Source organism: Eleginops maclovinus, chromosome 13 (assembly GCF_036324505.1).
Source record: "Eleginops maclovinus isolate JMC-PN-2008 ecotype Puerto Natales chromosome 13, JC_Emac_rtc_rv5, whole genome shotgun sequence".
Lineage (NCBI taxonomy): Eukaryota > Metazoa > Chordata > Actinopteri > Perciformes > Eleginopidae > Eleginops > Eleginops maclovinus.
Window position 1 is genome coordinate 13,838,358 of NC_086361.1, and position 26,661 is coordinate 13,865,018.

General features: G+C 42.7%; 2 protein-coding genes across 3 annotated transcripts in view; one reads left to right on the forward strand and one right to left on the reverse strand.

The window, feature by feature from the left end:
- The window catches only part of atxn1a (ataxin 1a), a 28,396-nt gene extending 8,174 nt beyond the window's left edge, over positions 1–20,222 (reverse strand). The window contains exons 1-2 of one of the 2 annotated variants that reach the window (XM_063898707.1): positions 20,109–20,222; positions 1,140–3,480 (exon numbers count right to left, since the gene is read on the reverse strand). In XM_063898707.1, the coding sequence (XP_063754777.1) occupies positions 1,140–2,978 (1,839 nt within the window). In that variant the 5' untranslated portion in view covers positions 2,979–3,480; positions 20,109–20,222. Of the gene's footprint in view, positions 1–1,139; positions 3,481–9,380; positions 9,452–20,108 lie in introns of those variants that run through there. The other variant, XM_063898708.1, reaches the window with a different exon arrangement.
- A 2,742-nt stretch (positions 20,223–22,964) lies between these two features.
- LOC134874477 (protein FAM200A-like) lies at positions 22,965–25,849 on the forward strand. The gene is made up of 2 exons (XM_063898504.1): positions 22,965–25,280; positions 25,419–25,849. Exon 1 carries the CDS (start codon positions 23,196–23,198, stop codon positions 25,275–25,277), a length of 2,082 nt encoding a protein of 693 aa, XP_063754574.1. The 5' UTR covers positions 22,965–23,195; the 3' UTR covers positions 25,278–25,280; positions 25,419–25,849.
- The last annotated feature ends 812 nt before the right edge of the window (positions 25,850–26,661 follow it).

A 26,661-nucleotide genomic window follows, 5' to 3' on the forward strand; every position in this document is an offset into this window, starting at 1 on the left:
GAATTTAATGACATCTGAAAGGAGTCTTGTGAGCTTCACCTATGATAGAGTCATAAATAAGGAAGCATCTCAACACTTGTCATTCAACATTAATAACACACATGCATCAAAAGCCTTCTAAGGGATCTTGTGAAAACTACACACCTATAGAGAAACCTACAGTATAGAACTTAACATAAACACAGCAGCAGAGGGCTTAATATAGGAGTTGGATCATTAATCAAATCAGTTGCAGATTCACTGAGCCGTAATGCACAAGGCATAATGATGCCATTAAGAGTTATCATGGGAAATCACATAAAGAACAGGCCTTAAAGGTTTCACTTCCTTGCTGGGAATTAAACAAGAAGATCGATTTCAATCTTGTGTCTCTGCATTACCAATGGAAACAAGTTGATTACCTTAGGTTGGCAAAGGAAACATACTGCAGGCAGGGGGAAATAACAAAGCTCTAAAGTTTGAAATATACTAATAATATTGCCTCTAAAGCTTAATTATTATCACTAATCTGTACACAAACAAAACGCAGTTCTTCAGGGATTCTATTGTGTGCACATTGACAAACAAAACATGGCTAATTAGCAGGCATTAGAGGGGTGAATAGCCATATTTACTAGGGGTGGGAATCACCACGGTCCCAACGATACTATCGCGATACTTGAGCCACGGTACGATAGTATTGCGATTCTACGACATGCAAAATATTGCGATATGGCGCATTTCTGATTTCTTTCTCCGCTGACTCCATCTTTGTTTTGACTAACTTCCTGCCAATGCCACTGACTTTACCCATGGCCATGACCGCACAAGAAAAAACTCAGCACCATCTAGTGGATTGAAAAAGCAATTGATACCAAAAACTTGGGATTTGCAATATGAATAGTTTATATGAGAAAATATCGATACTTGGCATCCGTGTATCGATGCAATATCGCCACACGAAGTATCGCGATACTATGCTGTATCGATTATTTCCCCCACCCGTTATATTTACAGCTCTGCTAAAGTATGAATGCTGAGTCATGGCTCTGGCTCCATAGTTTAAGCACAGACATGAGGGTGATTTCAATTCAACTGACATTCAAAGTGTATTTTCCAAAATATCAATCTTTTATTTAATGTTGATCTGTGTCTCTCACCTGTGAACGGTGCTCCCCAACAGAGAACTGAACCACAGCGAAGTTGGGTGAGGCGTGGCTCCCTTCAATACGCTCCACTGTGGACGAGTCGATCTTCAGGTCGCTGCTGATCTCAGCGCTCTGGATAAAGTCCTCCGTCTTCAGGTCCTCCACGCGTTTCAGCTCCCCATCGGCCAGCTGGATGATGGAGCCCTTGATGAAATAAGGGGGGAGTGATGGGGGCACCCCCGTACTGGATGAGGGAGGAGGAACAGAAGTCGCAACCAGCCCTGGCGGAGCAGGAAAAATAGGGAGATGAAGCTGGGCTTGGACCACTGCACCGGAAGCCGTCTGGTGATACGAGACGCTGGGGGGCTCTAGATTTTCTCCTTTGGGGGCAGTGGCCGCAATGTATGTGTGTGGGAGTGTGGTGGGATACGAGGCGGCTTGGGTAGATGATGTTACAGGTTCCAATGTGGTCATTCCACTCCCACTTACAGGTATAATGACTGGTTGGGTGCCAGGAATGAGTAAGTGTTGCTGTAGGCTGGTGTGATAGCTGATGGGCGAATGCTGGCTTCCAGCGCCCCCTGCTATGTACCCAATTATAGGTGGCTGAGGGTAGATACTGGGGGAGGGGAGACCCATTGACAGTGACTCTGTGGCGCTGTGGGTGGTCTGGATGACGGTCTGGGGCGACAGTGTGCTGACAGCAGCTTTCAGGCTGTCCACACTCAATGGGGATGCAAATGTGAAAGAGGAGGAGGTGTTGGAGGAGGAGGATGTGCGATTGACAGGCTTGCCCAGGATGATGCCACCTTTCTCCAGGTGTGCGGGGGCAGAGGCTGTCTGCTTCTCATTGCCAGCTCTGTGTTGTACCAGCTGGTGGTCCCCATGGCTGTTGGGCATCAGCATGAAAGAGGTTCTCAGCCCTGAGGGATCGTGAGTGGCGTAGTCTGAGTGCAGAACCAGCTGGCGGGCCTCGTAGGAGGACAAAGACAATGTGGCATCCCGGGATTTGCTCCCTGGCTTAGAGAGGTGGGACTCGGGGGACGTTCCAAACCGCCGACCCCTTTCCAGCTCTCCATTGTGGAGCTCTCTGTGTCTCGAGCCACCTTCCTCTTTCCTTGTGGGTCCGTCCGAATACTGCACCACAAGCTGGGACATCCCATGTCCCAAAGTATGGTGGGGGTGCAGAGGAAGGTGGACGCCTCCTTGGTAATGAGGTGACGGCACAGTCCGTGTTGACGTTGACATCTGAACGTGGTGAGGGGCGAGGTCTGTCGAAGGCGGAGGCATGGATGTACGCGCCGAGGATGCTCTCTGCTGGTCATGTTTGGAGACGTGCGAAGGAGCAGACACTGTCTCTGTGTACGAGTGTCTCTGCGCGGCCAAGGAGGAGGATGAAGAGGAGGTGAGGGGGGGAGGAGGAGGTGGAAGCAATTGAGGGGAGATGTAGCTCGCGTATGGGGCAGTGTAGGGTGAGGCTATGAACTGCAGGTTGGGAGGCAGTTGGGCGTAATGGACAGTTCCTCCAACTGTTGACTGAGACAGGGCGGATGTATACACTGTAGGAAGAGATGAGACTAGACTCAGTGAGGATGACGAGCATGAAGAGTCTGAGGTGGAGAAGAGGGACTTATACTGGAGGCTGTCTGACTGACTGGCGGTCCGGTGTCCGCCCACACCACTCTCATTCCCAGCAGCCACACTGGCCAGCCAGGCCATGTTCTCTGTGCGCTGACTGTCACTGGCAGGTGGGATGATGGGGGAGCGAATGTCAGAGGGTAATGTGCTTGAGGGGATCTCCCTCTTCTTTGGGGGCAGACATTCATTACTGCGTTCCTGATTGGACTTCATGCTGACTACGCCTCACGTCCCTAAACTGTACCTGCTTATCGTTCCTTAACTTTTGGCCTTCTATTCCTTTTCCTTTCTATCTCTGACTTTTTATTTCCTTTTCCTCACTGCTGATGATCTTTCACTTGTCTTGCTGTAGTAAGCTGTGAATTCCAAATCTCTACTCTCTTTCTATCCAGTTCTCCAAAGCTATGTTTATCAGGTCGTTAAGAAGGAAAATCCAGACCCTAACAAGCAGGTGAGGAGGGATTAAAGATGGAGATGAAGATATGGAGGCGTGGTTGGAGGGGGTGGGGGGGGTGGGGGTGGGGCGAGGGGGTAGGGTGGTACTGTTTGGTCCAGAGGTCTTTAGCGGCTGGAGGGTGAGCTCAGTGCTGGAGGGGAGAGAGTCACGACGTCACACCTGCTGCTGCCGCCGAGGGCGACGGGGGGGCCGAGTGCGTCGCACTTCATGCGGAATCATTTCCTTGCAAAAGCAAGCTTCCCCACACCCAGCAGGATCCTGTGGAGGAGAGAGAGAGCAGCGTTACAAAATGTGTGGGTCCTTTTAAATAAAACTGAATGAACACTGAGATGCACTGAATCATAGAGGAAGACTTCTTGGTCTATGGTGTGCCAATTGAAAAAAGTTTTGTTTCATGACCACTTATTTATTTAATAGTTATTACTATTTAAGTCTTCAGGGTCAATCTAAAATCTAAAAGTTGAACCTATTAATTGATCACAATAAAGGAATTGTTTCCGGTATACTAAGTTAATGTAAAGGTTAAAAAAGAGGCTAGGATCTGACAATATGATGCCCTGAAACAAAAATATTTAAAATAAGATAAGATGTACTTTACTGATCCCAAATTCTGATTTGACAGCTCTTTTGCCTTTAGAATACTTTGTACATTTGTTGTAATGCCAACAGGTTGATCATATTTTTGCCGCAACATTATCTAAGGAAAGGCATTGAAGCAGGATAAATAAATAATAACACAGGCAGTTTTTAAAAGTTTCCAGAAGCTTGCATTATTGTTATTAATTATCGAAAATCTAAACAATTCCAAGAAGTTTCCGGCACCTGCTGTACTTGGACATCTGATAACAAACCTGTGCATTTCTCAATAAAGTATGTGTGACTGTGTCCCACATGTGAGCCCGTGTGTGCGTGTGCCATCTGTTAGCAAGGACCCCCTGCTGCAAAGATGGAAAGCTTGGTGTGAATCTCATAAATAATGTAGAAGCATTTCAAGCGCGCACACACACACACACACACACACACACACACACACACACACACACACACACACACACACACACACACACACACACACACACACACACACACACACACACACACACACACACACACACACACACACACACACACACACACACACGTGGTTACACACAGCTCAAGTTCACGCACACAATTTCCCCGACAAGAGCACCAAAGCACAATCAATGTCCAACTTAAAGACCCTTCACATTCACACACTTGTTAGCGGCCAGAGCATCCTTTGATTAACAAACGGAAAACTGTGCAGCTAGCATGGCTGTTGTTACGGCAACAACAACGCACCGACTGCATTACAAGGTTTGTCTGAGTTTAAAGTTTGTAAGGCAATGAGTTCACAAGGAAAGTATTATCGCAGTAAGTCAATGAAATCAATATATAATAATATATCAAATCGATGAAAACACACCTCAAATAATCATCTGAACCAACATTTAAGTGTGATTATGTTGCATTTCGGTTCTAACTACATGAATAAATGTCAGGAATGAACTTTTACTCAAATAAATAATCATATAATAATAATTAACACATGGAATCATGGAATTATCTTAAACCACCTACAACATGTGTACAATAAGTACTTTATTTTTGTCCTTTAAAGGCATTTCTAAACATCATCCAAATGCCCCGAAGAGGACAATCGACTGATGATGATGATGTTGATGATGATGATGATGATGATGATGATGATGATGATGTCATGATTCCTGGTTTTAGCTTTTCTGGTAACAGCCCAGAATATAAGACAGCAACTGCTGTGAACTGAACTCTCATTAGACCAAAGAACACATCCCCTTGTACTGGAGATGACTCTGATGATCTAATCTCAGCCGCTGCCAAGCCACAAAAGATTAAATCTTCCAACCAGAACGAATCGGTCAACACTTCTGAGACTTCCTTAAGGTTTATTTGCTAGTTCCTGCAGAGAGATACCAATCGCCCCCACTGTGTGCATGTGTGTGGCCGTGTGTTTTCTGTATGACGAGAGGCCTCTTGCATCTCAAGCAGATTCCTTTGGTTTTTCCGAAGTGTCGCATTGCTACTATAGAGGAACTGCAAAGACATGCGTAGGAGTAAACACATGCAAATTCACATGATGCACATACAGCACACACATACAGCAAACACACACACACACACACACACACACACACACACACACACACACACACACACACACACACACACACACACACACACACACACACACACACACACACTTTCTAAAGCATGCACCATCTGTTCAATCAGGCAGGCATGACTCAGAGTGTGTTGAGTGGTGCTGTTGATCGGTGAGCTCTTAGCACTGAGAAGGACTCTTCCCTGCCTCTCCCTCCTTCACTCTAACTCCTTTTCAACTCCTCTCCTGCCTCAGCCGGCCCACCTCTCCTTTTTCCTCACTCCATTTTCAATAATCATTTTCCATCTACAAGTCTAATGTTCTTAATTGTCTGTCAATCCTTGCTTCTACTCTCTACTTCACATTCATCTTCTTCTTGCCTCTCTCCTGTTCGATATTTCATTGACCGTACAGTTTGTGCTGTGTCTGACAGTGACAATGATGGTATAGATAAGTATAAAATAATAACCCAAGTTCCTTTTCAACAAGCGGTTGCTCAAATTAAAACTTTGTGATAAGAGGAATATTTTGAGTCTGAGAGCTGTGAGATCTGAGACATTTCATATCAGCCGTCACATCACCAAGTCTGCACACACAGCCTCAGATCTGCTCATGCTGCCATCTACGGTTGCTTTTATCTTCAGTCAACCACTTTATTTTCTGACAGTTCCCTCTGGCGGGTGAGAAAAGGTTTGTAAGAATTTCAGGGGAAATATTTAGCATTGTCTTATAGTATATATGTATAAGCATGGCATTGCTATAAAAAAAGAAAAAGAATGTTATTAGAACAAAAGGGATGTTAACCACAAAAAAAATGGATATACAATGTAACACAATGGGAAGTCATGAAGAACATGAACAACCTAAACCTGTATTAATCACTTTTAAGCCATGTGGGGGCAGCAAAAGCAAACACAGTATATTGAAATTGTAAATTTGATGTGTCTAACTTATTAGCAAACTGATGCTTTTTGCACATCCAGCAGACATGGAGCAAGATAAGCATTGATGTTGGGCTTCTGGTCACCTGGCAAATGTATGACCAATATTTACCCTCCTTCATTGGTCTCAACCAAATGGCGAGGGAAATATCCATATTTTTTAGCATCTAAATGCTCCACTTTGTTCACCACTAACTGTGTATGTCTGCTGTTTGGTATTGAACAAGGCGATACACTGGGCTTTCAGAACTTTCTATCTGAAAAACGCTCCCTGCTGTGTATGGAAACACATAAAAAAACATGAGGTGAAAGACACTACAGTAAGAGAGGAGAAATGAGAGAAAGAACAGAAAGAGGCTGTGCTTAGAGTGAGTCAGAACGCGTAAAAGTACAGAAAAGATTTCGCTGGGAGCTCATCCGTCCTTTATATTAATGCTTCCAGCATGCAGGGTGGGAAACGCTATTTTTAACAAACAAAATAAAGTAAATGAAGGAAGAGTCTGAGGATCCAAAAAATGATTTGAGAGAGTGAAATGAAGAGAGGCAGGAAAAGTGCAGGGAATGTGTAAAGCCTTTAGACGCATGGGAGACATGGAGAGAGAAAGAGAGGCAAGCTCAATTGACCTACATTGCAAAAAGAGAGAGTATTGCTTCACTGAAACTGACACTCAAACACACATTCACTGAAAAGCTGTCACCTGATTCTTGCTGAGTTTGCAACTGTGTGTATGTGTGTGAGTGTGTTTGAGTGAATGTGTGTTGATGACCTGTAACCCAAGCCGTCTGTCCTCCATGTGCTTCAGTCTCTTTTTCACACACACACACACACACACACTTTACCAACGTCTGTGTGTGCATGCGTGAGTCAGTAACCTGAATCGTTCACTCATGCACTATACTATTGTCCTTCTACGGTCAAAACAGTGGAGGTTCTCAGGTTTCTTTCACACACACACACACACACACACACACACACACACACACACACACACACACACACACACACACACACACACACACACACACACACACACACACACACACACACACACACACACACACACACACACACACACACACACACACACACACACACACAAATCTATCATTTATAAATCTTTGCTACTTCACTGAAGCAGTAATAGGCTGAATGGCGGTAATGGCGCCATGTACTGCAGTAGTATGGGCAAAATGTTTTAACACTGGTCATTTACAACAATTAGAAACGTAGCAGCAGATATTTAAAGACATAAACATTAGGTTGCATATTCCTGCAGTACATCTCCGAGCAACTGATATCCTCCCAATGCAGGATATACGATTCCTTCTGGGTTCAAAGTAATAAGTTGCACTGCACTGAATGCTCTTCAAAGTAGTGGCATATACAGGATAAAATACATATATTTAAAGTGTTGTTTATGCCACATAAGCATCTATATAGCACACTCCTAGGATAGTAGGAAATATTATTATATATTATATTTTTTAGTTCTGATTGAATAAAATTCAAACTGTGTAGAAATATTACAAACAATGACATTACACGTTCAGTCAAGTTCTTTCTGGGGATTGCTAGCTAACTTACTTACTTGTGAGATAATCCTACAGAGTTGATTCTTTGTTTTGTGCGAGTTGTGTGAGTTCTAAAAGCTGCCGGCCAACACAGAGGTCACTAAGTTTCCTAAAACGACAGAGTCGCTGGGAGGGGACCTGCAAATGTTTTTTTAGCTTTGTTGTCAGGAGGCCCAAAATTTCTGGCAGCACACACAACTGCAGGCGGAGCACGAGGTTAACATCACAACATGCAAACCACTGAAGACATTAGGCTACAGAACGTGTTCTCGCACACACACACACACACACACACACACACACACACACACACACACACACACACACACACACACACACACACACAGTGTCACGTGCTGAACATAAACTCACAATGTTTGCTTATTGTAGATTTCATCTCAGAATATAAAATACTAAATAAAGCCTTAACATAAACTTACAAACATGTAAGTATTCTGTCTCAATTCAACAGTGATAACAAAACTTGTGTGTATAGGCTACATATGTCTGTTGGATTTGTGTGTTAGTGTGTGTGTGATGATTGCCCAGTCATAATCATAATCATGATCAAAGGGATAAGTCCAACGTGATGTGTTATCTCACTGCTAAAAATAGTTCAACTGGAAAGTACAGTGTTGCTGCAGGCTTATACTTCTCTGCCTCTCTCTGCTTCTCTATTTTTCTCCTCTTTGTCTCTATGAAGCTTTCTGCCAATATGGGTTTTCATTAGTGTGGGTGTGTGTTTGCTTATGTGCGTGGACAGAGTGGGGACCCTTGCCAGACTGGGAACTCTGACAAGGCTGCCACTTTATTCCCTGTCACTTTTCACTAGTGATCTCACACACACCCACACACACACACACACACACACACACACACACACACACACACACACACACACACACACACACACAGAGAGAGACAAGTGTGGTCTGAGAGTGAGGGAGTAATGGAGGATCTGCCATGACAGATGGAGGCAGAGAGTTAGAGAAGCAGGGGAAGAGGAGAGGGAGGGGTTGACGGAGAAAAAAAAGGAGTAGTTATGAGTTACACAAACAAAGACAGACAGAGACGGAGGGAAACAAATGACTGTGAAAGTCTCTCTCGGAAAACAAACACTTAGGCAGCATTGCATGACTTGCACTTTCTCACCCCTCAATAACCCTGGGGGTGGGCGGGTGGTTTGAGGGGTGAGAGGGGGGTGAAGACAGACCAACAGCCTGAGAGGGAGAAAAGTCAATGGAAAGAGAGGAATGGGGGAAATGTGTGAAGAGAAGAGAAGAGAAGAGAAGCAGGGAGGGGAAACACTTCAGGACGAAAGGCGAATTAAAGTAACAAGCGACAACGATTGTAGGAAAAACTAGGGCAGACGCAATACGCACTTCCAAACGACATACTGTGATGCATCAGGACACGCTACCTCCCTCTCGTCCTACACACACTTCATTCAGAGTAAGCGCAAAAACTGTGTGAAGTCTACTTACCAGGGTAGCAGGAGTAGCCCACTTCTGCAGCATGCTCTCACTTCCCCTCTCATTCCTTTCCTCGCTTTCTATTCTCCTGCTCTGCCGTGTCCCTTGTAAAGCACCCTGAGTCTCTCTCTCTCTCTGTCTCTCTCTCTCTCTCTCTGTCTCTCTCTCTCTCTCCTTCGAGCAGAAAATCCCGAGCAGATTCAGTGTAGTTGTGCTACAAACTGCTCTCGGCCTTTCTCACCCCCCCAAACATAAACACACACACACACACACACACACACACACACACACACACACACACACACACACAGCCCTCTCCTAAACCTTGACAGCGAGGCAGGAAGCTCCCTCACTACCGCTGATACACAGCACTCAGGTGATCTCTCTCTCACACACACACACACACACACACACAAGTGGTAGCATACACTTGCACACGCCCACAGGGAGGGAGTCCCGCATGCAGAGCTCCAACGTGTATTATGCAAGCGACTGAATGCGAGCCAGAGCTCTCACACTGTCTGCCCCAGACACACACACACACACACACACACACACACACACACACACACACACACACACACACACACACACACACACACACACACACACACACACACACACACACACACACACACACAGTTCACTCGGCCAACTTCATCAGGTATTCATTCAAAAAACACACACACGCCAGCTGGCTACACGCCCAGAGACCGCTTACAAGCAGCGAAAGAGAACGAGAGAGGGAGAGGGTGGGAGGCTGTTACAGTGAGAAGGGCAGAGAGGCGGAGTGTGGGAGAAATAAAGAGGGAGGGATAGCGTAAGCAGTGGAAATTAAAGAGAGAGAGAGAATACATGAAAGAGTGACATAGACAACTCGTGTATACACAGATATGCTTGAATCTGGGACTGAAACTATGATACATCTTTTATTTATTTATTGATTCATCATGACTTATAAAATGTCAAACAATAGCGTATTACCAAGAGCCCAAAGTGACGGTAGAAAAAGTTATTTTTATGCAACACACAGATCTCCAAATGAAAAAAATAACTTTGTTAGTAAATAATAATCAATGTCAAATATTATTCGGTCAAATCGAGTTAGGATTGAGTGTAAAATCAATACAGATAGTTACAAAACTAGGCAAACACACTAAGTTTATACGCTTAAACACCCAGGCTTATGAGGAACACAATAGGATCAATGACAGAAACATTATAGTAGGAGTTCTACTCGGATTGAACGAGGCTGCACTTCCTGCTTTCCACCACTAGATGTCATGACTGATTCCCTCACTGACAGCGAACAGCAGTCTATTTCGGTTAGTTAGCTGACCTAGTTAAAAGACCATTTGAAAGTAAATATAGATTAAATGTGCTCCTCAATGCTAAGAGTTGTAGCACGCACAGGGAATACGTGAGTACTCACTCATAAGATGACACACACACACACACACACACACACACACACACACACACACACACACACACAATCATGCAGAACTGTAATGATTCCCACTGGACTCAATGGGTCTAAACATGCTCTAAAAAACATCCTGTTTGTGTTTGTCGGGCTTCCTGTCCGCTTGATATCAATCCTGGTGTTCAACAGTGGATTTTCAAGGAGTGTTTAACTATTTCATGGCAGGAGATGTCATGAAGTGTGCTTTTAATGTGGTAAAGACTTAAAGAACTATCAAACTATACCCAGAGAGGCTTGACTGGAAAAGAGGATTGAAAAGTGATAATCTAAGATTTCTTTGTGCTATTTACGATTTCATTTTGGAAGGGATTGTTGCTGATACGTCCATTTTTCACCTCATTTGTTGGTTTGTTCGTTCTTGGATTTGTGTAGAGGCAATGTTATTTGTTAGCTGTTATTGTAGCCATTTTGAAAATAAAGTTCCTGATTTGCTACACCACAATCACAAAATATCCTTCCTGTTTTGAAACCAAACTCTTTTTTTTTTTTTACGAAATATGGGTTTATTAGGTGCACTCCTGGATGTTGTAACATTATCTAGGTTGTATATTGTAAACAAGCCACTACAGTATGTTCTTTAATGTCGAGCTGCGAAAGATTTAAGTCATAGCTCAAATATAGCCAGGATGTTTAGAGGCAGAATGACAAGGGGCGAAAGCAAAGTACAAGATAAAGAAAAAGACTCGATAAAGACGACACAAACCAAAGCAGAATAGAAAGAGAGAAAACCAGACAGACTCCATTTGTTTTACTGCCGTTTCTGTTGCCTTGGCAGCTAATTGGAGCCTCTCGGCATTTAATCATAATTCATTTGTGTGGGTTTGTTTACAATCTGCCGTCAAGTGAAAGCAGTGTGAGCGAGGGAAAGTGCAAGTGGGGGTGGAGGACAGGCACAAAGAGACGAGGAAACAGAGAGTCTGTTATAAGAGAACTTTTTCAATGCTGATTCTTGTTCTGTCTCCATAATATCTTTGTTCAGCCGGTCTGTATGTACATCTAGAACTCTCACAACCTGGCCAATGTGGCAACATTTTATCCTTTGACACCTCTGCCCTTCACTCCCAAACAAATACTCTTGACCCAAATAAATACTTTACATTTTACCCCACTTTCTGAAAATGTTCACCAAGGAACCTGTTTTAGTTGGTTGTTATTAACAGGAGACCTTCACTGAATGTCTAGAATATCCCCCCTTGATTATTACGCGGAAATATTGAGTGTTAGCCCTTAGCAAAATCTATGTTTTATTGTCCCATAGTTGGAAATTCCCTTTATAAGCATGCCACCTCCTACATGATTTTATATATTACCTAAAATCACTAAGGTCTTACAGCTGGATTTGAAAACCATGTGAAAATTGTTTTTGAATACAGATATCCCAACCGTACTCATAGTAAGCACACGCCAATATTTTAAGGAAAAATAAAGGAAAAGAAACCCTGCAGTTTCTCTTAACGTCTCCCTGTAAAATAGTCACTTTTCAGAAGAGACCTGCCTATTTGAATTGATCAGGGTTGAGCAAATGAAGGTTAAACTCAAGATAAAAATAATTGGATTCCTCATAACATCTATCTCAGTCAATTATCACCTCATAATAGGAATCAATTTAGTATTAAGTGCAGAAAATACTGCCCTACTCTCTTCTCTATCACAGAGTCAGTCACTAAGGAAACTGATGAAAAGATTCTATATATACTCACACATACACTGTATACATATCAGACTTCTCTCTCTCACACATATACTCAACTGCTCTCAGTCGCCCCACACACACACACACACACACACACACACACACACACACACACACACACACACACACACACACACACACACACACACACACACACACACACACACACCACACACACACACACACACACACACACACACACACACACACACACACACACACACACACACACACACACACACACACACACACACACACACACACACGCACGCCATCTATCGTCTCTGTCGGCGAAAGTCTCGGCTCTCTTGTTTATGCTTGTCTTTCCATCTGTCGCTATGTGTGAGTGTGTTTGTGAGACAGCAGGTGCACAGCCATCACACATACCAAACACACCCACACACACACACTGACTGCCAGAATGGCTTTTATAAAAAGGCACACCTTAAACCATAATATGCCCATGTTCTCCTCACAATGTATCATTTATAACCTTTTATAATCATTACATAATCATGTTAACAGTACCCATTTACACACACACACACACACACACACACACACACACACACACACACACACACACACACACACACACACACACACACACACACACACACACACACACACACACACACACACACACACACACACACACACACACACACACACACACACACACACACACACACACACCTCACTCTGTGCATCCTCTCTGTCTCTCTCACAAAGTCTCTGCCAGGCTGTGTGTTAACTTGCTGGCAGTGTAGTGTGCTACTTCAGCCCAAGCCACATCCCATTCACAAACCTACTAATCCACACACACTATTAGATCCCTGCTAGTCACACAGGTGTGTGTGTGTGTGTGTGTGTGTGTGTGTGTGTGTGTGTGTGTGTGTGTGTGTGTGTGTGTGTGTGTGTGTGTGTGTGTAGGATTAGGGAGGGACTGGAATGGATGGGCAAATCACTGCTAAGCTCCTCTATTGCTGTATAATCCTACTGAGTACACACACACACACACACACACACACACACACACACACACACACACACACACACACACACACACACACACACACACACACACACACACACACACACACACACACACACACACACACACACACACACACACACACACACACACACACACACACACACTCTCTCACTCTCTCATTCTCACACACATACAAAGCTTGTATTCGCAAACACCCACACACACAAACAATAGCAGTCATCGCAGACATTCAGACTCACAAATATGCAGGCAAAAGTCCAACACACTCATTCAAGGGCATACCCAGGCATAGACACCCTAATATTATTTAAAAAGACAATACTGTACATAATCCTGTTTAAAAATGTGTGTTATACAACAAAAGGGAGAGAGAGAAAAGTGTAGGAGGGGAGGCAGTTGCAGGGAGAAGAGGAAAAAAGAGAAAAAAGTTAAAGACTGGAAAGAGGAAGGGAGAGATAAATGTAATTCAATCTTCATTCATCACTGCACCATTCATTCATACTGAGCCAACACTGTTCTGTTCTTTTAACGTAGGACAACCACATGTTTAAAAAGAGAACATCACTGGCTCTCAAGATTGTAATATGGAGAATGTGTTTCATGAATACAAACCTGAAGTAATCCCACCCAAGACTTTTGAGGCTACAGTATGATAGTGTGCAGAGGTCTTGAGTAATTAAGTGCATTTACTCAAGGACTGTACGGTACTAGTACTTTTAGTTACTTTGCACATTTGGATTAGGATGTGAAATATAGTCAAAACTTAAATCAGACTTCAGTTACACCTGTAGTAAATTCACAATCTACCCTGCAGTATACAAAGTCATTAAAACTAGCTGCACCAGATTGATGATTCAATAATTATAATCAAAACATATCATATATTATTCTGAAATGGACCGCATAATTAGTACTTCAACTTTTGGTACTTTAAGTATATACAGTATTGTTGCTAATACTTTTGTACTTTTACTTGAGTAACATTTTGAATGCAGGATTTTTACTTGTAACAGAGTATTCCTACAATCTGGTACTTCTACTTTTACTCAAGAACAAGATCTGAGTACTTCTGCCACAAAGTTTACAGAATGTTGCTCCTAAAATAGCACTTCTTATCGACCTTATGTCTTTTCAATCGTCATTTTAAATGTTGCTAGATGGAAACATATCCTGAATAGAGGTTAAATATTGTCTTTTTACATGGTAAAAGCTTACTTGAAATGACTGTGTTGAAATTTCGTGTAAATATATCTTGTTTTCATATTTTCCGTGTGAAGAAAAGTCATGCAATCCCTGTCGCTTTTATTAAGAGCTTCAACTAACGGTTTGTTCATTTTCAATTTGTGATTAGCTGTATACATTTATGAACAAATTGCTAACAATATGCTAATTCAAAGTGAATCCTCTTCAATATTTATCCCACCTCATGTTTATGCTCCTATGACCTTTTCATGTGTGTGGTGAGAAACATCAGAGGATGTGAGTGTCAGGTAGAGGAAAGGAGGACGGGTGTGGGGTGTGTGACTTTAAGGTCCTGCAGGGAGCACGGCACTAAACAGAACGCCTGTGGAGACAAATGGTAATAAACACACAACTGTACACTTATACAGCTTTATGCTTTCCTGCACACACAAACACACACTTTGTCTCCCCTTTCATGTCAGAAAGCACGGAAAAAATATTGTTTTGTTCCCTGATGGTGCCTACATGTGTCCACTTCAATGACAGATCAGCATACTGTTGAGCGCACTGAAGGTGAACTGCCCCGCTGTAATGTGGGCATAAGCAGGCAGACTGGAGCTAATTGGCATGAACGGGCTTGGCAGCGGGTATTGTGTGGATGAAGGAGAGGTGGGCGAAGGCTCAGCATGTGTCCTTGTCTTGGAATAATGTGTTCCATCTTTTCAAAGGCTCAAGGACAAAAATGTCAGACCGGCAGCGGCAGTAGTTGAGCATGCAGACTCGAACAAATCATCAAAGGGCCTCTGCTCGAGAGACAGGACACACATGCAGCAAACACTGAAGCCACACCACACTCAGTCATTACCAAGAAAAACAAATTCCACAGACAGGCACACACACAATCACATCGCACTCCACAGGTGTCTGCATGCCACCCAGCAGTGTTCCTTCTCCTGGGGCACAGAGCTGAGTCACGAACACAACAATAGACTGATCAAATACACAATTCATGTCCGTTCACTCTATACAATCTAACAGTATATAATCATGTTGAATAGCCAGCCTGATTGCTGTCAGACTCCCAGAAGAGAGAATGGCGCCAGCAATTTCTACAGAATGAGGTATGTAATGTGTGTTAGCAGAGATGTTTCCTCACAAAGACGTTCATATGAAATACAAAAAAGAGCCTGGACTCAAATAAAAAGAGGAGGGGGGGGGGTCCTACTTGTTCAGTGAAATTGCACAATACTGCATTGATTTGTATTCACCAACAATATTTTTTAATCGTATTTACCTTAATCTGTATAAAAGAGAAAAAGCCCTAGAGTTCTATATAAAAAGGGGTCTCTTATTTTGAGTGGAGCAATATTATCTACTATGGATTTTGTGTTCCTTGGTCACATGACATATTGAATGTGCACACAGACAGACTGTCTGCAAACACATAATGCTTGTCTCACATTTTCTTTTAGCGTCTTTATTTTTTAGTAGTTTATACACGCACACACACAAAACCCCAGATGAAAGGAAATTCCATCCTGGTGACATTCTCTGGGTGGACCTTTTCAAACTAAGAGTGTGTGTGTGTGTGTGTGTGTGTGTGTGTGTGTGTGTGTGTGTGTGTGTGTGTGTGTGTGTGTGTGTGTGTGTGTGTGTGTGTGTGTGTGTGTGTGTGTTGTTAACAAAAGAAAACATATTTTTTGCATGCAACCTCATTGGCTGAAAATAGCATGTTCGTAGTTTGAGGGAACATTCTTCGGGGGAAAAACATGTAAGAAACAAAGGAGGGAGGAACAGGAAAAAAAGGAGAGGATAAAGAGGAGAAGTTTGTCAGTAAATGACGGAGGAGTAGGAAAAAGATGGAGAGAGAAACAGTGATGTCACCTTGTAGTGGCACTGCAGTGAGAGGGACAGAGAAAGGGACTTAAGAGATCTATTAGCTGATAGAAGTCATGCAGACTGCCTCCCACTCCTTAGGCAATTGATTTAAGGATATTATGCGGAACACATTGTGTGTATGTGTGTATGTGTGTGTGTGTGTGTGTGTGTGTGTGTGTAAGAGAGAGAGTGAGTGTGTGTGTGAGTGACAGTGAATCTCAGGCTTTGGGCCTCAGGGCATAATGTAGTACTACTACAAATCCCTCTTTTGAGACTGCACTTAGTCTTCCTCCTTCCTGTGTGTGTGAGTAAGCATGCATGTAGCAAGGACTCTGCAGTGTGTAACTAAAGGAGCATGTAAATGTAAGCTTTATCCACTTTAGTGTGTGTGCGCACGTGTGTGTGTGTGTGTGTGTGTGTGTGTGTGTGTGTGTGTGTGTGTGTGTGTGTGTGTGTGTGTGTGAGTGCTCTTGTACTACTCATGTTGTCGGGTAAAGTCTTTGCCTTTTGGTTTATGTAAGGGTTTGGTTTAGCATGTAGCATTTGTGATTGAGTCTATTGAGGATAATTTAAGTCCTCCTGAGTGACAAAAACAAGTTTGTGTATCTGTCTCAGTGTGTGAATGTTTCAAGAGGACAGCATTAAGGAATGCCTCAGTTTAAAACCTGCCAAGAGCACTTTTCCCATACGCCAGGGAGCCAAGACTTCCACAACCAGCCAAGAATAGCATCACTCTCTCTCTCTCTCTTTCTCTCCGTTTCTGTCTCACCCACACACACACACACTCAAGCACTCACACTCTTTACTCTTTGGATTCAACAAGAACGAGAGTGATAGTGTGAAGGAGGGGAGTATAGCCTCACACACTTCAATCAGCATAGTGAAGGAGACAGACAAAAATAAGTATTATACAAACATGATTTGGAAGCACTGACAGTAAGGCACATTTGAATTTTAGAAGACAGAAAAACATAGAAGTTGTACGTTCGGATCAAATATGTAATAATCGGCGACACGCTTTTTGAAATCACAAATTCACGCTTAAAAGCTCTGATGAAAGGAACTGAAATGACCCCAGATGCAAATAGAGAAAGCAAGTGAGAGATGAAAACAGACAGAGATTCAGGGAGAACTGCAGCAATCTCTGAACACCCTGCTCCCTGTGGGGTAAAAGAGATACCAAAGTCTGTGTGTGTTTGTGCATATCCATGTGTGTGTGTTTGTTTGATTTTGTGTAAACAAGGTTGTCTGTTTAAGACAAGGACCAGAGTGCACTCCCTACTCTCATTCAGAGGCACCAAATGTTGAGGTAAGAGGACAACAGGCAGCAACATGGTTTCCACTCTAAATGCATTCACACTGTTTTCTCTCAAAGAATAAGGTACTTTTTATCAATGTTTTTATCATTAAAGCTGGTCAATAGCAGTGTTTGGCTATGACTGACAAGTGTCTTCCTCAGAAATCTTAAATGAAGCATTGTGCAGATCTGATTTCAACCAATTAAATAATCCTACATTTCAAAAAACACCCCGATACTCATCATAATGCAAATATAACCCGTAAAATATCAAGCAAATCAGTGGAGGTCAGTGACTTTTTAATTTGTATACAGTTGAGTTTGTTGCTCACCAAGTATCACTCTTTAATGTCTGCAAAGCTGATGCCTGGACTGAGGAATAATGAAACGTTTTTAATTAGTTTGTGAGGCACATTACGAGCCTGTATCTGGACAGATCAGTGCTGCCGTGAGACTCAAACTGCCAATTAGTATCTTGACAGTCAAGTAAAGTCAAACATTAATCTCCTACTCTGCGTGCAGACTCTGCTGGAGGTTGCTTAGTGTTTGTTATTAAAGTCACCCATGTCCATTGTTTATTGCTCACGACAGCAATAAACAGGCACGCAAAGTATCCCTCGGGGAGCGAGGAGTGGAAAATAACACTCATCTCCAAACAAGCAAGGCAATGTGAGAGGAAAAACTTTGCTTAACTGTTTGTCGTATTGATTTTTCGCTGGAAGAAAGGTTAGCAAGTAGAGAGACTATCCATCAACGAAAAAGCCAGAGTTAAAATCCTTGAACTCGAGGATTTGCTCTGCAGAAATGTCTGCAGGCAAGATAATCGCCAGCAGCTCTAAAGGTGCTATTCTGCAGCTGACCCTACTTCCCTCTGGAAAGGGAGAAGTGAAAAGAAAATTTCTCCTCTGGGAATCAATATTACCACAAAAAAAGAGAGAATTCAATTTCGCTTTTGAGAAAAGGTTTGTGGGTCTCAGAATGGCAGATTTGTGTATATAGAAATCATTCAATGAACATTCAAAGACATCAGACACCCAAACACATATATATATATAAGATAAGTACTGAATATAAACAAAGCAATAAACTGTAAAACATACCCCCTTCCTCGGGCCTAGACATTATTAATAGGGTGTTTTTCGCACTCTCAGCACTGCCATCAAGGCTTCTCTTCTTGCTGGAAGATCCCTCACTATCTGATTCCTGAAGGTGTTGTGTATGAAAATATATTGCTGCTCCAACAGAGAGCTCACATGGACAAACACGTAGTCACTAGGCAGAAAAGCATTCCCTTTCCTAATGTTGCGTCTCCTCCAATCACAGCGCAGCAGGAAGCCACTCTTTTTTAGCTGAGGCTTCATTTCAAAAACTGTCAGATAAGAGTAGAGATAGTTGCAGCACACAGATGTTAACTTGCAATGAAATGTAATAGAAACATAATGTCACGCACCTCTAGACCTTTATGATGTGTAGCACAGTGCTTCAGTGCCAAATCTGAATTATTGTTAGTACAACGGCTGCTTCAACTCTCTGATTCCTTTGGACTTTTTCCTCCTACGCACCTGTCTACAATAAATTGAGGGTGAGCATCAGCCTCCACAGTCCAGTCACTGAAAGATGCCTTCTTATCTTTCTGACTGTTTGATGCTTTGAAGGAGTGGGTGAATCAAACAAACTGTTTTGGTAAACACATTATATTTCATAACAGAGGAGAAGGATTAAGAGAGCCATTTATGTGAACAGAGCCATACATTTATGATGAGCTCTGGATTAAAGCAATAGAGAGGAAACAGTGAGCTGTCCATTTGATTAGCTGCCATGTCCCTCACATTAAAATAAAATGCGCTTTACTTCACACGCATCTGAGCTGTGACCAGGGAGATAAGTTTTCTGGCTGAGAGGAAAACACCGTGTTAAAAAGTCCTTGACGTCATATCTTACAACATCAAATCAAACATGGCCGTCCGACAGGCAGCTCTTAGGTTGTAATAGCAACATGGGGGCAGTTTGTCAGCAACGATTCAACAGTCAACCACTGTCCTGAAGCTTGAAAAGCACAACATCAACATAAGCTCAACTAAAAGTAAGATGTACGTCTCCATCTCTTCATAAAACCACCTTACAGAGCAAAGAAATACTGATTTTACTTCAACAAAAAGTAGGGATATGTACAGTGACAATCTCACCTCATTCAACTCCTCCAGATCCCCCTGGTTTGTCAGCAGGTGGTACAGCCCATGGAGAGGGTTCCAGACCTTCCAAGAATGCAGTGTGTTGACTCAGGGACTCAGCACTCCCTGGTGGATGAAACAACAACAAGAGTTAACACTAAAGTAGAAAAAGGACAGGATAGAGAAAAAATGATACAGCTTTCTCCTTAAGAGCAGCAGCATCCAATATCGGCAGTAAAAAAAATTAAATTAAATGCTTTCCACTTTTATTATTGAGCATTGTGTCCCTTTTTGAGACATTAAGTGAACAGAGAAAAAGAAAGAGATGATTTAACACTTAGTGGGGTTGTTATTATTATCTAATTTATCATATTTATGATTTAATTCCACCGTTATCATCAATAGTGGTTCAGTCAAAGTCAATGGCAAAAATGAAATGGAATGGGACACAGCTTAGGTGTACAAGAAAGTCTTTGAGACATTTAATGAATAACCAAAAAAACATGGTATAAAGATATTTATTCCTCACAGGCTTTTAACATTTCTGCACATCCTCTCCATTCAATGCCTTTGCTTAAGACCTTCAAACCTTCCTCTGGTTTGACATTTTCACTGTGCCTTTTCTTCATTCTGTGTCTTTAATTATACGGCGTAAGGTTTGACTGTTTTAAAAACTGCCATGCAAATGCAGGTCATCCTTATAAACAGGACCCATCATTTTCCTGGGGAAGAAAACTCAAGTGCATCTCTAAAGACATCAAATGTGCAACAAGCTACTTGAGCAGACACCCACACACCGGCATAAGAGACAGACTGGCTGATCGTCGACACACTCTGAGGGACTAATTAGGCAGGTTGTGATGGAATGATGGGGATGTTACCGGGATACGAGAGACATGTTGCCTGCTGTTAATCAGCCTCAGTGTGTGTGTGTGTGTGTGTGTGTGTGTGTGTGTGTGTGTGTGTGTGTGTGTGTGTGTGTGTGAGAGAGAGAGTGATCACACATCCTACTGACCCACTTCTTACATACAAGAGGTGGGTAGGAGTCTGATTTGTGTCGCTGTCCAGCTGTGGAAATGTGTTTTTGTCTTGCAGTGGGAGGAACTACAACATGTGGTTGGTATTATGTTTGTGGTACATAAGTAATGGCAGGATCTCATGTTATGCATGATGACTCTTTCCTACAGGGGATTGCGATGGTGGAAATAGGATATTATAATAAGACAGTGAGGCACATGCATAATGAGAGAGAGAAACAGAAGTCTGGTGCGGCAGACATTGTAAAATCAATATCCTCTGCGGGTTATAGTATAGTGTCAGGTTTAAATTAAGCATGTAAGCACACAAACCATAAGCTGCCGGCTCACAGGGTTTGTTGGGTCCTAAAGTTGTTTGTGTTGTGTGTATGCACGGCAACAAAATGATATGTACTGAGGCCATGGATTATCAGACACCAACTGGCAAAGGAGTCTATCATACGGTATTAAAAAGACAAGGCGAGTGAGGGACGATATAAGAGAGGAAAAGAAGAGATAGCAACAAAGAGTGAGAAACAACAAGAGTTAAAAGAAATGTAGGAATAATCCAGAGGAAGACAGATGGAGAGAATAAAATGGATGAAGAGGTAAAGCAGACAGAGAGGAAGATGCGATAGGAAAGCAAAGAAAGAGAGGGAGAGGCAGATGGTGGCAGAGAAAAGGCAGATAGAAACTCACTGAGTGGACAACACTGGCACAGCCAGCGACGCACAGCAGGGAGTATGGAAAGCTGAAAAATGTCAGCGGAAAAGAGAGGAGGACGATAGTGAGAGGGCAGAGGAGAACTCTTTAGGAAAATTACTACGATAGCTGAGAATTATTGAATATCGAAGCACAAGCAAGGGATAACCTGAAGTAACTGTATTCAAAATAAACTCAAATGTTATTAAATCAAGTATACAGCAAATAAAGAACTCCAACATTTTACAAGGTAGTGCCAGTGTCTTATTTATAAGAAGGTTTTAGGACTCCCAGAGGAAAATGGTTGCTTGAAGAACGTTTTATGAAAGAAGTTAAGTCTGGCAGGCATTTTAAATCACAATGAAAACGTGCAAGCTGTCACGACGAGAATGCTATGAAGATAATGTTGCTGAATTTCAAATATACAACCAGTTTGACAATTTCAATTGACAGAAAACCAAACTTACAATGCTGAAACAAACAACATAATACAAAAGCTTTTTCAGGCTGACTGGAAACTTCCCCTTACAACAAAACACACCACTCCTCAGTGTACACACTCAGTCACACAACTAAAGACACTTTGTCCCAATCAATCATGTCCAACACAGAAATGAAACAGGCTGAATAAGTCCGAAATGGCTGAGTCCAAACCACATTAAATGAACAACTGATTGAATTGCAGAGCACCTGCCGAGAACAGCACGCGTGTGTGTGTCTACAGTAGCAGACATGTGTGCTTTCAGTTTTTTTCCCCCGAAAATACCTACTACACATCATTGTATTAGATTCAATTAGCAGATGCTTTTGTGACTTACAATAAGTGCATTCAGCCTCCCAACAAACAGCTGAGAGCGGGTTCAGTGCTGCGGTACAAGTTCATAATTGCCTAAAGCACATCTACAGCGTTCACTCACTGAAACACGGGGGTCAAAGAAATGTTTAATGCATGTCTAGACAGGTACTTGAGCCTGTCATCAAGAGAAACTCACAGTGAGTTGCCAGAGCAGCTGATTGATAGAAGGACACAGTGTTCGAGTGCTTTAGACTCTTTAAAAAGGATAAAAGTGCAATCTTTTATGTGCAGCTGTTTTATCACACAGCGGGGTAAAGAGTTCATCATTTTCTGTCATCTGAATGTAGTGATCTAGATCAGGGGTTTTCAACCGGTGGTCCGCGGACCCCTGGTGGTCCGCGGCGGCATTGCATGTGGTCCGTGACAAGAGCCTATGTTGATCAGTTCACCATTGTTTTTTTTTAATATAAATTCGCTTTGATATTTCAACACATTTCCAGAATACCGTTACATATCGTGAAAAATATGTTTAAAATAATATAAAGGAAATTCAAGCTGACAGAATGTAGCCTTGCGCCTATCCAGTCTATGGTAGCCTGTGATTCGCTAATGGTAATGAGTTGCGTCGCTAACCTCACTTATTATTCATTACGTACAGTCTTGCGAGCAAAGTTGACACACATTTATAAGCATAGCCGACGAGAGTATTTTAAGATAGGTTGTAGTACAGCAAACATTTGTTACATATGTACTAGTCTAGCTATATATCTAGCACCAATGGATCGTTTTGTAGTGAGGAAAGTGCCAGAGGGACAGGCTGCCATGACAGAGGGTCAGGCTGCCACGACAGAGGGACAGGCCGCCACGATAGGGCAAGGACAGGCTTCCGAAGCGTCAACTTCGCAAAAAAGACGAAAAAGAAAATACAATGAGGAATATGTTAAATATGGATTCACAGTGACGACAGACAGAGCAGGAGAGGAGGTACCACTGTGTTTCGTATGTTCAACAATTCTCTGTAATGAAGCTATGAAGCCGTCGAAACTTACGCGGCATATGGAGACGCATCACGTCCACTTGAAGGCCAAACCCGTTGAGTACATGCAACAGATGTTGCGTGATTTCAAAGGACAGCAGGCTACCATGAGGAAGAGTGCAAAAATAAATGAAAACGCACTGAAAGCATCGTATCTGGTCGCTCTCAGGGTTGCAAAAAGTAAGAAGCCCCATACCATTGCAGAGCAGCTTATATTGCCAGCAGCCATAGATATGTGCAGAGCTATGGTAAGCGAAGAATGTGCCAACAAATTAAAAACTATTCCGTTGTCAGACAACACAATCGGAAGACGAATTGGGGAAATGGCAAATGATGTCAAAGACCAGCTGATGGCAAAACTTCAGACAGTTCTGTTTTCCCTTCAAATCGACGAGACGACAGATGTTACTAATGATGCGCAACTGTTAACATTTGTGCGATACGAGGACAGTGGCACTATGTGCGAGGAATTTCTTTTTTGCAAACCACTGCCCGGGCGAACTACCGGTGTAGAAATATTTAAAGCACTGGACGATTTTTTCACGGAGCACAATATCTCGTGGCAGAGGTGCGTTGCATTATGCAGCGATGGGGCCCGAGCCATGAGTGGCAGCAAGACTGGACTGTTTGCGCATGTAAGGAGGGTGGCTCCGGGGGTAATTTGGACACACTGCCTGATTCATAGAGAGGCTCTCGCCTCCAAAGATCTCAGTGTTGAGCTCAGTGGTGTGTTTGATGTCGTTGTCAAGACGGTCAACTTCATAAAACGAAACGCATTGAATACACGCCTGTTTTCATCCCTATGCCATGACTTGGGAAGTGAACACAGCTCTCTCCTTTATCATTCAGAGGTGCGTTGGCTGTCTCGCGGCGCTGTGCTCGCCCGTGTGTTTGAACTACGCGGAGCTATCTACGAGTTCTTGTGCGAGAAGCATTCTGATCTGGCTTCCAATTTCAACGATAGTTACTGGTTAACTAAGCTGGCGTACCTCACAGATGTTTTTGCAGAGCTGAACAAGTTGAACAGCTCCATGCAAGGGAGAGATGCAAACGTCATGCAGCTCTACGAGAAGCTCGACGCATTTGTGAAAAAAATGTCAAAGTGGATCGAACGAGTGGAGAGCAATAACTTGGCGATGTTTCCTTCAGTTGAGGAATACCCTGACAGCACTGACATCAACGACACTATATGTGAGCATTTGAGGAAGCTTGTGCGTCAATTCGCAAAGTACTTCACTGATTCGGAAGAGTGGCGCCGTGACAGCAAGTGGATCCTGCTCCCATTCAGTGACGATGCATCAGTAGGGTCAAGTCTGACGGCTGTGGAAGAGGATAAGCTGATTGAGATGTCCACAGACTCTGTCAGGAGGCATATGTACGACACACAGCCCCTTGTTAAATTCTGGATAAGTTGCCAGACAGAATTTCCACAGCTTGCTGCAAAAGCAATGAGGTGTCTTTTGCCCTTTCCAACCACATACCTGTGTGAGAGTGGTTTTTCTACACTGGCGTACTTAAAGAATAAGTACAGGGCTAGGCTTGATCCAGAGAATGACATGAGACTGTCTCTGTCTACCATTTCGCCACGAATAGACAGGCTGTGTGGACTTCACCACGCCCAGATATCACACTGACAGGTAGGCCTAATTCTCCCATGTTTTCACTGTTACGACCCTGGCGGGTTTAGGCCCCGCCCTGTGTTAATGGTAAGCCTGTTCTCTCTCCCTGCTTTTCTCAATCTCTCTCTGCTTTTCTCAATCTCTCTGTCTCTACAGCAGGTGATTGGTGACAGGTCTGTCCTGGCTGGGTTATAAAAGCCCTGACCAGCCAGCAGTTGAGGCTGCCTTGGTCTTCATTTGTTGGATTTTGGTTCTCCGGTGTTGTTGGATTTTTGTTCTCCGTTGTTGTTTTGTCACACACCTAGACTGACTTTGCATGACATTTTTAGTTACTTTTCCCAATACTGAATTGCACAACACTTTATTATTCTTTATTCTTTCTTTAAAATAATCTTTAATTTAATTTAATTTAATAAATCTACTTTTATTATTATAAAATCTGCGTGGCCTCTCTTTCATGTTTCATGCATTGAGCTATGCATGTAACACCAAATACACACGCGCACGCGCAGGCACATCAGTGGGCCGCGGATTGCTTTCTAGTCCGAATGGTGGTCCCTGGGACAAAACCAGTTGAAAACCCCTGATCTAGATTAAAAGGCAATAATTTCAACAAGTGTTCTATGAGAGTGTTTTTTTGTACTTGACTTTATGCTGGCGTGATTACACCATGAATGCTTCAGTCCACTCAACCATCACTTCATCTTTTTAAGTGCTCGCATTCTTCCCATTCTCTCTTCACCAAGTGTATTCAAAAAAATATTGTCCACCCACAATTGCCATGGTGGTGGCCAATACTTTGCCTACTCTACAAGTTTGCCTAACAGTGCAGCCTTTTTTTAAATAGCCTAAATTTTTGGAACCACAAGTACGGGGTTTAAAAGCAAACATCAGCACAAGATTTACCGAAACAATGCCTCTGAAGGGTGCAGAAAATAACAGATAAATGTGAGGATACAGTCACAATGAGAACTAATTAGGGTACCACTAAGACTACCCTTATAAAGGGTTTACAAATAGTTTGTAATTATTTTATTAATGATGTTGTGAACACTGTATAAATCATTAATAAGCTTATATAAGACGAGAGATAAACAAAACCCCCCCATACATCAAGATGTATGGGGGGAGAATCAACTCCGTAAACAACAGATACCAAGGAAGTAAGCTAGGTAGCCAATAAAAGGCCATCTTGCCAAATAGTGAGCCTGTGTTGAAGTATGAACTATGTTAGGACTGGTTTATAAATGGTTCTAAATGATTAACAAAGTGTTTACAACCTAATTATAAACCCTTTATGAATCCTTGATATGGGAAGTCTTATTGTAGGTGGTACCCTAATTAGGAATACATTTGCTTTCTTTAAATTATTTAGAGAACATCTCAAAGCCTTTGCTGT

Excerpts from the sequence above, each read along its gene's own strand:
- LOC134874477 (XM_063898504.1), top strand. The coding sequence starts at position 23,196 with ATGGTAGCCTGTGATTCGCTAATGGTAATGAGTTGCGTCGCTAACCTC.